Raw genomic sequence first — 17,483 nt, 5'->3', positions numbered from 1 at the left:
TTCCTGATGTTTTTAGGTACTTTTTATACAATTCTTTGTATTGTGTAACTTTAATTCTTAACAGTTATACATCCTTAATTCATATACAAATTCAGTGTTTTCTTCTGATAGTTCTATTAGATCTTTTGATTGTTTTAACTTCATACTTTTCTAATGAAGGACAAGGTTTAGCTGAGAGTAAAGGCTCAGTGTATATAGCTTGTCTTCAAAATGTATATCTTAAATAATCTAATCTAAACTTTGAACAATTGAATTTAGTTTTCTTCACAGAAATGAATAAAATACTGAGATATAGACCAACTGTGTATTTTTATTTATGTTTTTTTAAAACACCTTAAAATCCAGTGCAACTTCCTGTGAAGCTTTGGTGACCCCCTAGTGGGGTTTGGGGCCTTAGATTGGGAACGAGTGGCTTAAAGAGTCTGTTGACCATGGTCATTGACATGTTAGCATACTAATATTTAGGAATTCGCACTAAACACAAAGCGCAGCTGAGGCTCGAATGTCATTAGTTTGCAGGTATTTTGGTCAGAAACAAAAATGCTTTTATAATCGATCACAAAAATCCATTGGTAGGGCTAAGCATCATTCAAATGACTACAAGTCAAGTTTGAGTCATTACAAGTGCAAATATGAGACCAATTTTAGACCAAAATGATACCTTTTTCTTTTGTTACTCAGTACAAACAATTTCTAATGTAACAAAATAAGACAAATTTCTCTTTTGTTTCGACAACTACAATCAGTACAAAATAAAGTAAATGTTAGTGAAAATCAAAGAACACGTACACGTTCACACTGTCGAGTGTGGCAAAATGCTGTTTTGGACACTTCTTACCCTCGGTGGACGGCATTTTTGCTACATAGGTGAAAGGGCAACATACTGGTACATCTTCATCAGTAGGAGGATTACACTGACTGTGTAATTTCCACCTTGCATGAAACGGGGCACACAGGCTATACAAAGTAGAAGCAGGTTAATTTTTTATTAATATTATGGGGAAATACAGTGAAAAATAAGCCTGTATTGGTGCTAATGATCCGTCTGGTTGCAATTCGCCATAGAAGGTGACGCGGTTAAATGTTGTGATCATCATTTCTGGTAAGTTCACAACGGCGAGCTTAAGTAGTTATGTAGTGTGCATAGTGTACTACATAGAAGTGTGCTTACAGAAGTGTTCAAATTAAGACACAGCATGGGTCTGACCAAGCATTCTGTATTCTATAGTTTTCCAATACTCAGGTACTCAGAGTCTTCAAGTACCAAACTCTAAGCATATCTGTGATTATGGCAATGGCCAACTTTCAAGGCAAGCATACTATTTCACCTGATATGGGAATAATGAATGGAGACAGCCACTGTCCAGCTGCTGTTTATATGACCAAAGAGTGCTATAGTACCTTGGGATGACCTCACAAAGAATGTCCTGAAATGGAGGAGTGCCTAAGCCTGACAGTAGTAGTGCCAAGCTCTACTCATCGTCTACTCTGAGGGTTCTGACTTCGTTCGACATATTACTGAGCCGTTGTTTTAGTTTACGCTGGGAGGATTCATACTGGTCTGATAGCTTTCGAAATTTGGCCATCATGACTTCCAAACTGGCTTCAATCTTGTTGACTTTGTCCTCCAAGTCTTTGGCATCAGTAGCAGAAACCAGTGACTCATCTATGAGATTATCTTTCATGAGAATGGCCCTTCCCTTCTCCTCCAACATATATTTCGCATCAGGATACTCAGTGAGTGCCTCCATTAGGTCGTCTTTGGACAGGGCAAACAGATCAGAGTAGCCCACACTTCGGATGTTGGCTGTTCTTCGGTTTCCTGCCTTGCTGCCCTTGATACCAAGGATGCTGATTTCTCCAAAGTATGCCCCATCACTAAGGACCACAAACTGGGTAACACCATCATCTGCTACTACTGCAAGCTTTCCTGCTTTAATGATATACATTTCCCTGCCAATGTCACCCTTCTTACAGATGTAGTCACCAGGACTGAAAACTTGAGGCTGAAGCTTAAGGACCAACTCAATTAGCAAACCTGCCTCACAGTCTTGAAAGATGCGCACTTTTCTTAGCGTCTCCAAATGTACGTTGATAGCTATCTCAGCCTTTAGCTTGTCTGGCAGGTTCTTTAGCACCTGCTTCTCATCACAGGTCTTCTCCTCTGTCCACAGGTAGTCAAACCATTTCACCACCCTTGTCTCCAGGTCTTTGGTGACCTTCCGAAATTGCATGTATTGCTTAATAGAGTCAATCTTTGCCTGGAACTCTACACGTGCAGCACTCATGTTGGAAATCATGGCACCAACATTGCCTACAATCGTAGCAAAGATCAGTACCCCAGTGAGAAAGTCAGCTACCACAAAAAAGTATTCAATATCTCGGACTGGGGGTGGTGTCTCGCCAATTGTGGTCAGGGTAAGAGTGGACCAGTAAAAGCAGTAGATGTACTGCCTGGCCAAGCGAGCAAACTCAGGATCCTTCATACCTGGATATACCCAGGTGTCTGAGCCAATGCCGAGCGTCTTGGAGATGGCAAAGTAGAGGCAAGCATTCCAGTGGATAATGATGATGATATAAAGAACAAGATTAGCAATTCGGAAGATGTTGGGAAAATTGGTTCGAGTTTCTGTCCGGTCAAAGAACTCGAAGAGTCGGGCTAACCTAAAGAGACGGTTGAACCTCCACTCTGGGTTGTTGACTCCAAATTTGAGGAATACAATATCAGTGGGAATTATTGATATGACGTCTAATCTGAACTGCCGTGTCTTCATGTACTTTTCTTTCAGGATCTTTTCATCCCTAACAAGCAGTCCTTGTTCCAGAAAACCTGTTGACACATTAGAATATAATTAGCATATTCATATACTCAGAGTTTCTTGTAATCACACAAAGTTCCAGTCACTGACCCGTCCTGGCTCTCACAAAGGTGTCAACGCAGTAGACGACATCTGAAGTGTAGTCCAAAACCAGCCACAGGGTTAAATTTTTATATTGCAGTTCATTGAAACAAGACCTACAGGGAAGGAAGAAATATGTCAAAGACCTCTGAAACAACAATAAGGTGAAGAGGAAATACAAAATGCAATAAATTCTGACCTGGCCACCAGTAACATGAGGTTGTAGAACACCGGTATGGATATTGTGCACAGCCAGTAATAATACGTATCTGTTGCAGGGTCCATGATCCACACCTCTTTTCTGAATGAAAAAAAGTGTTTTTTTGTTGAAAAGCATGTTTATACAAGAAATATAAGAAAGTAAGGTGTACTGACAGTGGTTGTTGGTGTCAGTACTGAGATTCAAGTGTTATATTGAAGAATTTTTCCAGTCCAGTCCTTGTACTGGAAACTACTGTCTATATGTGATATATGATATATGACTTTCTTGCAAAGACTTTCTTCTAGAGGGATTTCTCTTTCCAAATGAAAATGTGATTTTTTATTTGGCAAATTTTGATCTTTGTTTTTACTTTTTTTGCACTAGGTACGTCAATTTTTAATATGGTATATTTTAAAATGATAAATCAAGTACACCTCAGACAGCTGAACAAGCTTTTGATGCAAGAATACTTCCTCTACAATCACTTTTTACAGTTAGTGCTGCTACTGCCATTGTTACCACTGCTTAACATACTAACGTCATGTTTGAAATAAAAATAATATGTTAAAAACCTTTTGAGAAATTACAGCTGTTTCTAAAACTATCATTATTATTTGAGTTATCACTAATCTTCAGAAATGTATCCCTGAGTATTTTTGGTAGGTGGAATCATTGCGATATTGGTTTATGAACTTTAGATAACAACACTCAAATATAGATTTTTCAAAATTTCAAAATGTATTAAAATAAATTATTTCAACCTTTCTATCTCTGTATCTCTGTATAAAATGATCAACTTCTAGAATATTTCCATTTAGTGGAAAATTGCAGTCATAGAAAATATGTGTGGTACTTACGGTTCCTCCTTTTTATCATCCTTTTTGTCATCTTTCTTCTCATCCTTTTTAGGGTCCTTTTTGTCATCTTTCTTGTCGTCTTTCTTGTCATCTTTTTTATCATCCTTCTTGTCATCTTTTTTTCTGTAAATACCCATTAACAGAGGCAGGTGAGGTAAATATGTTTCATCTGGTTGTCATGCAGTTGTATCAAAGAGTCTGATGGGGGCGCTGTGACACAGTAAAGTCATGTTACTGTATTTTGCAGGTGTTAATATAAGTACTACATCATCACTGACTGTAACTAACATTACCTGTGTGATCAGTAGGAGCATGAAGAAACAGATTGTAGTATAGTCACATCACCTGGAAAGAGGCTTTACTGTAGCCAGTAAAGGCTCATAGTTTATGCATATTATTTAAAGTTTCTAATTTTTATTTATTTATTTATTGCCTTTAATGTAGAGTGACAGGAAAGTGGGCTTACATAATCATGAAAATAATTATTAGTTGCAGCCCTATTGTTGATATGCTGTATGTTGTCTGGTCATGAACCCTTACAGTTTCGGTGAGCCTGTGACCATTACTTTGTTTCCACCATGAAATCAAAATATCCCTTTGACCACCTCTTTTGGTCCATAAAATATCTTAAAATCTCATCATCATTTCTTACCCATCATTGTTGTTGCAGTTGTTCATGTTTTGTGCAGCCAGGGGCCACTGTGCATGACTGGAAAGGAATAAAGAAATACATAAATACATTTGTGACCAAGACAACTGAATATCAGAATATGTGTGTCAGTGTCTATAACTTTCCAAAACTGCGGCTGAGACTTAAAGTGTTTCTACTCTCATATTTGTCCTAAATGTTACACATTGCCTTTGGTGAATTGCCAATTTCTACTCATGGTTCCAACTACTCCTTTCCATTAAAAGAGGGGCTTCTCTCATACTTTTATATTTCCATAACTTACATGAGATCATATCAACACCAAAATTAAAGTGTATCAATTCAGTGGCACAGTGTACCAAACGATCACTGGGATTGTCATTTTTACTTCATGCACCTGCAACCTTCTGGCACGGAGAACATAGAACTTAAAGCAGCCATAAGTGAAATTGGCATTTTGGCCAACTTCCTGTCTGCTCTTGCAGTTAGCAGTCTCCTCCCTCTTCCCCACGTCACCACACTGAAAGTCTGCTGCCTGCCTTTGAGGACTGCCTCTCTGTGGCATTCTTTCTCCTGATTGGATAAAGTGGAAACAGGATACCAGAAAATGTATTCTCTGTTTACTGTAAAAGGGAGGAACTGGGGGACCCATGATACTGACTGAACACTCCATATCAGCGAAGGCTGTCAGAATGTAAAGCTATTTCACTGTTATTTTACCCCAAAAAATATCACTTATAACTCCTTAAATCTTGACATATTGGCTCGGTGGCTTTGGTGTCCCTTATTTTAAGTGGCTTTGGAGGTGTTTGCCACATAAATAAATGTAAATGTTAATATATATAAATTTCAGTGTCCTACGTATAATAATGTTATTTTTTCTCTAAATCTTATTGGTTGCCACAACAAAATATATAGTCAGAGCCATTGACAGTATGTAATTAGTGGACAGAGCTTCCGGGTCTATGAAGTGAAACCAATGCAAAATTGTCTATACCTTCTTTCTTTCTTTTTTTTCTTTCTTTCTTTCTTTCTTTCTTTCTTTCTTTCTTTCTTTCAATCTTACCCTAATTTCCCCCAAAAGATCTGAGTGTTTATTTAACCTACAGTCACTCATTTTATTATCACCACCAGCAGTATTGTCCTCCAGGAGCTGGGATGTAGTTTTAGCTCACCTGCTCCTGTTGCTCCTTGTGTTCTCCTCTGTGCTCTGGCTGCTGGACTCTGCAGGGCAAACACTGCTCTTTCCAAAGTGCATCATGTTTGACAGCCTTGCAAAAGAGATCAAAATGGCCATATTAATTTATCAGCAAATACACATGCTGGTTTAGGAAAAGATGGACATAATAATACTAGTAAATCATGTGCCAGGGATTTGTTTAAATAAAAGGACATTTGAGTCTGGACCAATCACTTTGCACTGTACATGAATGGAGACTTTCTCTGATAACATCTTGGTATCTTTGAATTGAAGTGTAAGTCATTAGTGAGAGTCACCTGGACAGCAGTCCTGTCCCCACAAAAGACGTCTGATGCTGGCTGTCCATCAGCCTGGAGACAAGGAGTAGGACAGAATGAGCTCACAGTCACAAAAAATAGGTGTTAAGCATTGGCCTAGGTCTCCTCTGTCTACTACAATGCTTAAGCATTTTTCAGTTTTTTTTTTTTAGGGATTTGCTCCTTTCCTAAGAGGCAAAAGTGTTTTGAAAATTATAGATTTCAATTGAAAACGTGGCTGTTTAAAAAAAAAAAAAATCGGAAAAATGCTAAAGCATTGTAGTACACAGAGGAGACCTAGTCCATGGTAAGCAGACAGAGTTGTCATGCTGTCAGTAGCATCCAACACTGCTTGCTCTGGATTAGATTAAATAAACGTAGAGGCAGGGATCCATGGAGCTCTTTCTAAATGCTGCATAGTGTTTGTATTTGTTTTTTGGGGGTTCTGGCTCTAAAGTTGGGACAATGCTTATTAAGGTGAATAAATCCTTAACTGTACAAATATTAACAGTTAAAATACCAGTGTGTAGAAATGGCAACTAGTGGTGTAGTTGCCGATTTCAACCCCTTGCTGCACCCTCCCCTTCCAAGTGAAGTAGAAACTACGGCCACAAAATGCACAAAAAACACTATGGCCCTGTCTAGAGCCAGTGTTTGGTTTGTCCATTCTAGGCTACTGTAGAAACATGGCGGAGACTATGGAAGACAATCCATGGTGTCTGTAGATAAAAGGGCTCATTCTAAGGTAACGAAAACATAACAATTCTTATTTTCAGGTGATTATACACTAATGAAAACATAGTTACACATATTCTAAAGCGGGGGCAGTGCTTATTAAGGTTAATAAATCGTTAATGTGTTTGTAATAAACCAGCCATAAACTCATAATGCCTTTAATTACTGTCCATAAGAAGTCTATAAACAATTTCTAATACTGTGGAAACCACTGCTCTAAGTTAAAGAGAGATTATTTCAGTAGTTAAGAAGCACATTTAAGTTTAACTACTACGCCTTCTGACTGAGACAAGTTGGCTGAGATGGTTTACATTAGTGGGGATTTCTAACAATCATATTTTATATGAACAACCAGGCCTCAGTCATTACGTGTCCAGAATGTATGTCCATTCCCCAGATTGGGCCAACAAATTCAAAGTGTTAGTCAGCTGGTTGCACTATCACAGGCAGGGCTACAGCCAAGATTTAAGAGTCCAAGTCCCTTAAACTACTGTCCTAAAAATACATTTTCAAATTGTTATTTATTTATGTTTTTTTAGGCTCAAAAGAAGAAATGTGCTGAGGTAAAATCCATTGTCGAATGTAAACTAATTACAGTGAGTAGTATTTAATGTTGTCATCCTAACCCAACACCCACTCAATTGTATTAAAATGCATCTTACTCCTTATTTCAGTGTCTATATCTTCACTTTATTAGTGATAACCTGGTGGACATACATTCACACAATGTATGTGTGTTCTTTTAGCTCGTGTATATACATAAGCTAAAAGAACAGAAGAAATAGATGCTATAGGCAGAAGCGGTAAAGATTAGAGATGCTGGCTTCTTGGGATACACATTTATTTATTTAGAGAACTGAGCTTGTAACCAGAGGTTTAGTGGTTCCATTCCCAGACCCTGAACAGAGAACTAAACTGATAATTAGTCCAGTTGACTGGACAAACTGGTTTTGATTTTCAAATCCTTTTTGCTTAAATGCTTTTATGTTTTTCAGTTTGATATTCTGGTCTTGAAGAAACACATTTTTGTTTACATTTCAATGTACTGACTTGGCCAAGTCTAAATGAGATGGAATCTTAATCTCTGTAATCACATACAGACTTCACTTAGGCCTACATTTGTATCAGGTAGTTTCAATATAAATTCTGTTGATTTTCTATACAGCCAGTACAACAGTTTCTGTTTGTTTTTGGTCCCATTAGCTCAGCACATTTCTTCTTTAGCACTGTTAACTCAAATCCTTCTCTCCCAGATTACATCGGCTAAAATTAGATTTTCAACCTGGTGTGACTTGTTAAGCTCAGGACTTTAGAGTAGTTGTTTTCTGCAATCACACGGTAACATTAACATTAACAATCACTATATACTGTGTAAACTTATTTACCTGACTGATTGACAATGACAGTGAAGAAAACTCAGGATGAGCTCTGAATAAATCCCATATTGCTCCTTGTTTTTTCTTCCTCCTTCACATCAAAGATTAGACTGACAGAAGAGCTGAAGACTCATGTTAATATATATAGATCCGGTAGTTAATATCAGTCTAACACAAGTGTCAAGAGCAAACAACACCCATGCTTTTCTATAGACAAGATTTTCCCTTGCAGTGGAGGAGTTCTCTCTGTTTATCCACTCTGCACCACCTCCCAACACAGGATAAGGGAGGGGGAGGATGAAGAGGAGGAGGAAAGAATAATTGTCTATGCCTTACCTTACCTTACTGGAAGGAAGAGCAGCTCAGTTTTGTCGAGGTTAAGCTTCAGGTGCCGTATACACATCCACTGACAGATATCCAGAACTAGTGTTGCCTGCATAACTGTGGTAAGAAAAACCTGAAAGTTAATAACAGGGCCAAGTGACATGGTGTAAAGAGAATGGGACCCAAAACAGAACTCTGAGGAATCCCAATAGTGAGGCTTCAATATTTAGACACAGATAATCTTAAAGTCTTTAAAGTTGAATGTTAACAGGGAGAGTGCAGAGACTCCCAATTATTGAAGGGTGGAGAGGAGGATCTGGTGGTTCACCATGTGAAAACGCTACTGAAAGGTCCAGCAGGATAATAACAGAGGAAAATTTTAATAAAATCTACTTTAAGCCAGTTTGTTTCAGATAAACAAATAATTTCTATGATATGATTATCTTAAATTAAGAATAATCTTATGTCATGTTCCTTTATTGATAAATATAATAATATATTTTTTGTTATAAGTATCACTGGGTAGATAAACAAGACTGATTGGGGTCTGAGCCACCTTTATATTTATATCCCTTCCAGCCTGAACAAATCCTCTTTGTGTGTGGAAAGCTAAAGTGAGACATCAGACTCCACCTCCATCTCTCAGATAGGAGCAGGACAATCCCCCAGCAGCCTCAACTAATCTCAGCTCTGCTTCCACTGCTTCCCTGAGCCCCCTGGACTCTGAGCTCAGTGTGTGACAGCTGGGAGCTCAGAGAACCCTCACTGCAGTGAGAGTGACAGCAGAGATCAGTTAGAGGTGCAAACTTGCCACAGGCAAACAATACATCACAGTCTATCCTATAGTCTTCTTCTCATTTTGTCTAATATGAGCCAAAGAATATAAAAATATCTTGTAGTGTGTCAAATTCACGCTAATGTGACCTCATTTAGGATCTAGTGGCGGGGGTGAGGGTAGAACATCTTCCTGCATCTCTGGCTTGGTGTATCCAATACTTCTTCCCCAACCACAGCAGGTAGAAAAGGCTGTTATACTGTAGTTGGATCCCGATGTCACATACATCAGCGACATAAGAAGCAGCCTCAATGGAAGAGTCAGATCATAAGAAAATCACTCTGAAATTAGGGGGCTCACAGAATACGACTAAGTTACGAGGATACTGGAAATTTTTGAGATCTAGAGCCAAGTGGCTGGAAGAGGGGGAAACAAACTCCAGCTATTTGGAAGAGGGGGAAACAAACTCCAGCTAGAGCCAAGTGGCTGGAAGAGGGGGAAACAAACTCCAGCTATTTTTTTGCTTTGGAGAAAATAAACGGTCAAAGAAAGTCACTAAGTATGCTTAATATTAATGGTAGTAAATGTACGGATCAAAAATTAATATCTGATTCTGTTTTTTCCTTTTATAGCAACTTGTACAAATCAGAATTCAACAACCCTTCTTGTGTAATGTTTATTGGTAAGATTAAAAAACACAAAGTCACAATTGATGAGGACTCTAACCTGACCAGAGAGGAAATCAAAACTGCTCTTTTCTCAATGAAAAAGGGTAAATCCCCAGGAATAGATGGGCTTTCAGTTGAATTTTATATTCATTTTTGGGACATCATTCAAGAACCTTTATTTTGTATGTACTGTGAATGTGTGGGTCAGAGAGAGATGAGTACAACTATGAAACAAGGCGTTATATCGCTAATTCCAAAACCAGATAAAGACAACTTATTGTTAAAAAATTGGTGACCTATCACTCTCCTTACTATTGATTACAAGATTCTGGCATCAGTTTATGTAACAAGATTAAAAATGGGTCTACCTCATATTGTTGCTGAAACACAATCAGGTTTCATTAAAGATAGACACATAAGTAATAACATCAGACTTATTGTGGATTTATTAGACAATGCAGATTCAGTACACTCAGAAGCATTCATCCTCTTTTTAGACTTTTACAAAGCTTTCGACACTATTGAACATAAGTTTCTTACAGAATGTCTTAAATTGTTTGGTTTTGGGAATCAATTTATAGATGCTATTGAAATGTTTTATAAAGGAATTAATAGCTCAGTGATTATCAACCACAGCACCTCTCATAGATTTGATATAAAGCGTGGTGTTAGGCAAGGATGTCCGATTTCACCTTTTCTATTAATTTTAGTTGTTGAATTATTGTCATTAAATATAGTACATGATACAGATTTCAAAGGTACCTCTATATTCAATAGAGAAATAAGAATTTCTCAACTGGCAGACGATACAACCCTCTTCCTGAAAGACAAAGAACAGTTGGTCAAAGCTATGAGAGCTTTATATCTCGTCAGAATTGTCCTATACCTTTCAAAGAATACAACTCGGTGATAAAAGCAATCCCCTCTGGCTTACTTAATTTAATGAAAAGTCACTTATCCTTCTGTGATGGAATTAGACCAGAGGGCACATCTGTTTTACTTTTGAATGGTATCAACATACAAGACAAGAAATGTAACAATAAACATATAAGGAAAGTCTTTCAAGATAAAAAGAGGTTTTCTCCACGAGGAAAATTTTATTGGCGCTCTCATTTAGAGGACATAGACTGGGAAAAAGCATGTCTTTTACCTCACAAATACTGTATTCATAACAAAGTAAAAAAGACTCATTTCAAAATTCTTCACAAAATATATCCTGTTAATTCTTTCATTTCGAAAATCATGGATGTGGACAGCTCTTGTGTTTTTTGTGGGCATGCTGACGAAACTTTAAACCATTTGTTTTTTGAATGTAATGTCACAATGCAATTTTGGTCAGACTTGTGTTCTCATGTCTTCACCCATGTTAACATGCTGTACTGTTTTTCCCTAAAAGATGTTATTTGTTATTATGAAAATAAGAAGAACAAGTGTCTTCAGTATTTAGTTAATTTTTTCATTTTATTGGGAAAATATTTTATTCATAAGCAAACATTTTCAGCCTCCAAGCCAACCTTTCCTCATTTTTTGATTGAATTTAACTCACTTTATAAATCCTTAGCCCTGGTTAAAAATAAAAAGAATACACAATTTTTAGATAACTATGAAAAGATATTTGATGTGCCCTCTTGCATTTAATGAAATTTATGATTGCAGAGATTGTTAAATACATTTATGTGTTGACATAATGATATTGTATTAGCTATTAGTATTATTTAGTTTGTTTTTTATTATTTAGGTTCTACCTTATCTGAGATCTCAGGAATGTATTTTGTAAAGTTATTTATTCTATTTATTGACTTTTTTTTTTGTATCTGTGAAACAGCTCATATGTATTGTGTTATGTGTTAGTGTTTGACATAATTTGTAAATTGAATATTTAAATAAAGTAAAAAAAAAAAAAAAAAAAAAGCCTCAATGGAAGACACTAGCAGGCATTCACTCAGACATTACTTGGTCAGTAGACATCTTCATGTCCGACGCTTCCATCCTACTGAACATGTACTGGTATACAGGGGGCAGGGGATCAGGCCGTGAGTGCAGAGACGCAGAGACGTATATAGAGACGGCTCTGGTGAGTGGTATTTAAGGCAGTTAGCGTTAAATACAAGTACTCCGCAGCGACTCTAGGGGTAGCTGTTTGACAAAACTGGAAAACTGCATAGTATGCCTTTAAACTCTGAACTGTAGTCAATGAACAATCTCATCGCAATTTCATGTAGCACCGTTTTTGACCAGGTGGAACAGTGCAGTGTGGGCGATGTGTGCTGTGGCGTCCGCTGTTGATTGGTTGGGTAGGGTAGGCAACCTGTAGTGGATTAGACGTTGCTAAATTCTTCTAAGATTGGTCTCCTGGAACTGTAATTCCACTTTTCCCCCATAGTCCCTTTTTTGGCTCATTTACTGTTTTTCTTGCATTGTAGGCTGCTACTTTCATATTTCCAGACTGTAGCCCTAAATTGTTGGCTAATAGTTTACACAGAATGACCACTCTGAGCCTTTTCAACAGGAAATATATTAAACTTAACATGAAATTGTTAAGTATAGTTAAGTTAGTTTTTATGTGTGTTTAATGAGTAACACGTTTTCATGTTGAGTGTGTGCTGGTGAGGTTGGACTGCAGCCACACAGTACAGTCAGATTAGCTGCTGGAAATGAGATTAGAGTTAATCTGTTGATGCTTCTTGGTGAACAGACAGGAAAGAAGTGATGGATCACAGTGCACACTGATGAACACTATTAATATGGTTGGTGTGGAGGGAAATATGTTACAGCCCAGTCAGCAAATATATGCTTAATGAAATTTAAAGTAGCCTACATCAGAAATTCTCAGGCGTAATGGGACAGGGATGAGCTTTGTCTGACAGGTTGTGTTGTAAACCCTGCTGGTCCTCTGAGGCAGTTGCTATAATAGTAAACTGACAAGAGATACTGTTTTAGAAGCCACATGACATAATTCATGCATGTCTTAATTTCATACAAATTGATCGAGGCTGCCACCCACCTAGAGCCGGGGGTTTCTGCCTTTTAAAAGAAACTTTTTCCTTGCCACTGTCACCAAGTGCTTGCTCTTAGTGGGAACTGTAAATCATTTTATAGAGTACATTCTACACCTGCTCTATAGGAAAAGTGTCTTGAAATAACTTAATTTATGATTTGGTGATATACAAATAAAACTTTGATCGCATGATTGGCAGATGGAGTTTGTAATTGGACTGAAAGCTGCATAAGTTTAGCTTGTATTATTATTATTATTACAATATTATTTTATCTCAAATAAATAGTCAGTAATTTATGTCAGGGTGAAATAAATGTAAATGAACCTGTACTTGTATAGCACCTTTCTAGTCTTCCGACCACTCAAAGTGCTTATTTTACACTACATGCCACATTTGCCATTTTACACATGGGGTATAGTTGGCAATAAACAATTCTGATTCTGATTCTGATTCTGGGTGTCTCAGGCAGAGTCTTAGATTTTTGGGGGGTCTAGAGAACAGAAATTGAACTTGTGTTGTAATGAAAACTATAAACTGGGACCAGGATCAATAGATACTAAGTGTTATAATGGGATTGTACTTGCCCTCCTAAATCAAAAAAGTGGATTTAGTTTTGCTCTTTAAATGAAAATGAACAATAAATGTCAGCTAAGACATGTATTTGATTCATTCATTTTCTCACACATGTAATGATTGCTTGTCTCAGTGAGTCTCTCCTGCAAGGATCAGATCTGTTGGAGCTGGTCTCTAGGCTGCAACACTCATTTCATGGTACTGGAGGTCTTCCATACATAATCACTGGCCCCATGTGCATTTTTAATTGCTGAGCTGTTATGGATTCAGCTTGTTGTCTCCAGTGTATCCTGGGTTGCACTGCTTATTCAATCACACTGCTGTCAGGATATTATAAGAGAATGAGTCACTACTTTGAACTATGAGACTTAAAGCTCTTCCTCTCAGAAAACATTGGTGTGGGTACCAGTAACACTGTGAATTAAATACCAAAACTAAAATGGAGAATTATTTAAAAATCTGTTAGTCTGGAAGAGCTGAGTGACAAGCATGTCTTGTAAAGCCAGGATCAGGACTAAATGCTGGATGTTCATGTCAGTAGATCGAACAGTGACATCAATGTGTTGTCAGTTTCAGTGCTGATGATGTGTTAACAAGCTGCTGACAGCCAACGCTGATCCGACGCACCAATTAAATTCATTACACCTCAGTGGCAGCTCAGCGTGCCTCCCCACAGGAGCAGTGTGTCATGGTGGCTCCAGCATCATCCACCTCTCCCTCCTCCTGTGCCTCAGACACCTTCTGTGCCCCAGGTCAGTTCAGTTCATCTACACAAATGAGACTGTCTAGCCTCACACAGACCAAACTATAGTGGCACATTTGGGTGCTCATCATCAGCTTGTAAATTGAAAAAAATCACCAGGGCAATGTCCTCAAACAGCTGACAAGTTCTTTTTTCAGTAATGTTATCTGATAAACATGTTCCGGCTGCTACCAAGAACAGAGTTCAACAGGTGGAGAACTGCTCTTCTTTTCATAAATCATCAGTCAAGACCTACTATACCATATCAAGATGAAAAAGTTCAAAGAGCACCTGTGTTCATTGAGTGTGATTTAAAAAAAGACCAAACACTTTGGCTTTCTATTTTCAAGCAAATACACTTTGGGTGAGATGTGCACATATAAGTAATAATACAATATAATATATAAGTGTGTAGAATTCAGTGGCATCTTAGTGGTAAAGCTGCAGAGTGCAACCAAGTAAATCCATCTCAGCCATCCAAGCGTGTAGGAGAAATATGCAAAAAAAAGAAGCCCTATTCACAGCGAGTGTTTGGTTTATCCTAATGAAAACATACCTATGAATATTATATTTAATTTCTGCCAAGAGATTTTTCTAGATATTACACACTGAAGTGTTATACTTAACAGTTATGTTGACTTTATATATACTTCACCTACATTTAGTGGTATTTACTTAATTCTGTGCAGTTGTTCCAACTTAAACTTGGCAACTAAAATCAACTCAAGGGGATGGCTTGTTTGTTTTAGTTAACCATTTGTTAACAAAGCTTTTTACTGATCAACTGGTCATTTGATGTTGTGCTTCATGTCTTCACTGTGGTCATTTCTAGCACGCAAGAGAGGATGAATGAAATGGAGAAAGTGTGTAACGCGCTCCAAAAAGAAAACAGAGAACTGAGAGAAAAAACTGTAAGGTTGGAAAATTTCAGCCGTAAATGTAATATCAGAGTATTTTGCCTTGACAAGATGTGGAAAAGGGATGTCCTACAGAATTCATGGCATCATTATTTAAAGAAGTATTCAAAGATAGAAATCTTCCTTGTCAGCCTGAAGTGGACATGACGCACAGAGTGGGGCCTGTAACGAAATCTGGTTCAAGACTGATGATCGTCAGAATGCAGAGATACTTGGCCAAAGACGTTATTTTACAAATAGCAAAGAAAGAGAGAGTACTGCATTTCAGGGGAATGAAATTGAAAATCTTCCCGGATTTAACAGCGGAGGTATCCAAAAGAAGAGCGAGAATCTCAGAATTATATTACATCAGGCAGAAGTAAGACATGGTCTGATCCATCCAGCAACACTCATCGTGACTTTTAAGAAGACCCAAGAAAGGTCTTAAAATTACCCATATAAACATATGTAGTATTAGGAATAAATTAACTAAAGTAGAAGATGTGCTATTATTAAATAATCTATTGGCTGTATCCAAGACACATTTAGACTCTACATTTGAGGATACATCACTCATGGATATAATTTTTTCAGGAAAGATAAGATAGGAATGCATATGGAGGAGGGGTTGCATTCTATGTTCAAAGTCACATACCTGTTAAAGTTAAAGGCAGGATTTAATGTCACCAGAAATTGAAGTACTCTGGCTACAAGTTAGTTTGAAACATCTATTGACTTAGGTTGTTGTTATAGACAAGTGCTAATACTTGGTATTTAGACAAAATATGTGACATGTTGGATCATATGAGTAGTACAAGTCATGAAATACATTTTTTGGGAGATTTAAACATAAACTGGAATTCCCTTTGTTGTCCAATGAAAATAAAATTAATGTGTGCGTCTGCAGCTTGTGGATTATCACAGGTCATTAATAGACCAACAAGAATATTTTTAAAGAGTGATGGCATGCGGGTAGTTGAACATATTTTTTATAAATACACCAGAGTTTTGCTCTTACTCCATATCTATAAGGAATTAAAAGAATATATGATGAAAAAAGAATATATGATGGAAAGGGATCAAGCTAAATTAGCAGCAATTTCATGTAGTTTTAAATCAGAATTTTGTAACTAAATTAAATAAGAAGAAAAAGAAATGGTATTTTGATAAATGAAATTAAACAAGATAGTAAACAAATATGGAATATTTTTAACTTTCTATTGAGAGGAAACACTAAATCCACCCCTTCTTATTTAGAAACCACTAAACCTATAGATATAGCAAATCATCTAAACAGTTATTTCATAGACAAGATAGATAAGTTAGCACTTTGAGATTCTTTTATGAAAAGTGCTTTACAAATAAAATGTATTATTATTATTAAGTTAAAAAGTACCATCCAGCCTAAGAATACAGATATACACATACATACATACACATAATAGATCATATTATGCAGGGCAAATTTTTTTACTTTGAGTTCAGGGACGTTAGTGTTGCTCAAATTGAATCAATGTTGATGACATCCAAAAATTAACCACCTGGGATTGACGATCTTGATAGCAAATTAAAGCCTATAGCTTCATTGATTGGTCATATGGTCACGCATATTATTAATCAATGTTATAGTGAAAATGTATGCCCAAAAGCATGGAAGATTTCCAAAGTGGTGCTGATACCAAAAAATAAGAAGTTGCAGTTTTTAGAATCCAATAATCGACCTATAGGGGAGAGTGGGGTAAGATGAGCCATTTTTCATATTTAGGATCACTACATCAAGGCAATCATAGTTTTGTCGCTAACTAATATATCTGCATATATTTCAGGATGTTGTGCATCCCTTCAAACAAACAGAATGAGTGTAAACATAACTGTTTCGATAATATAGCATGTCCAAAAAAAGTGATCTTGTGGCTCAACTTACCCCATGTATGGGGTAAGTTGAGCATAGGAGCAGGGTAAGTTGAGCCGTATCCCTACTCAAAAATGATCTATTTTGGTCTAAACACAATTCTCATGAAACTTATGATAGACTAAATTCACTTTCAAGAGTGAAAAATGATTTTTTGGAAATAAATATCTAACCACTTTACCCATGTGGTTCTTACATTCTCAGACTCCATGAAATGATGCCTTCCTCCTAAATATTTGGTCACATGATACATTTTTTTTTTACCATTTCCTAGCAACAAGGGGTGGCTCAACTTACCCTTTGGCTCAACTTAATAATAATTAACGTAGGGGAGAGTGGGTCCCCTACGTTTATTACCAATTTTGAGTAACATAATGG

The 17,483-nt window shown here is 37.1% G+C and overlaps 1 protein-coding gene across 1 annotated transcript; it reads right to left on the bottom strand.

Annotated features, from left to right (window-relative positions):
* Positions 1 to 967: 967 nt before the first annotated feature.
* Positions 968 to 8,380, bottom strand: LOC127378440 (cyclic nucleotide-gated channel cone photoreceptor subunit alpha-like). Its single transcript, XM_051427269.1, has 8 exons — positions 8,226 to 8,380; positions 6,106 to 6,159; positions 5,784 to 5,879; positions 4,612 to 4,668; positions 3,960 to 4,082; positions 3,100 to 3,201; positions 2,910 to 3,016; positions 968 to 2,830 (listed from the first exon to the last, which is right to left on the bottom strand). The coding sequence occupies exons 2-8, from the start codon at positions 6,153 to 6,155 to the stop codon at positions 1,473 to 1,475; spliced, it is 1,893 nt and encodes a 630-aa protein (XP_051283229.1). The 5' UTR covers positions 6,156 to 6,159; positions 8,226 to 8,380; the 3' UTR covers positions 968 to 1,472.
* Positions 8,381 to 17,483: the final 9,103 nt, after the last annotated feature.

Source organism: Dicentrarchus labrax, unplaced genomic scaffold (assembly GCF_905237075.1).
Source record: "Dicentrarchus labrax unplaced genomic scaffold, dlabrax2021, whole genome shotgun sequence".
Lineage (NCBI taxonomy): Eukaryota > Metazoa > Chordata > Actinopteri > Moronidae > Dicentrarchus > Dicentrarchus labrax.
Note: the sequence above shows the minus strand (reverse complement) of the source record. Positions and strands in the feature narration are given on the sequence as shown.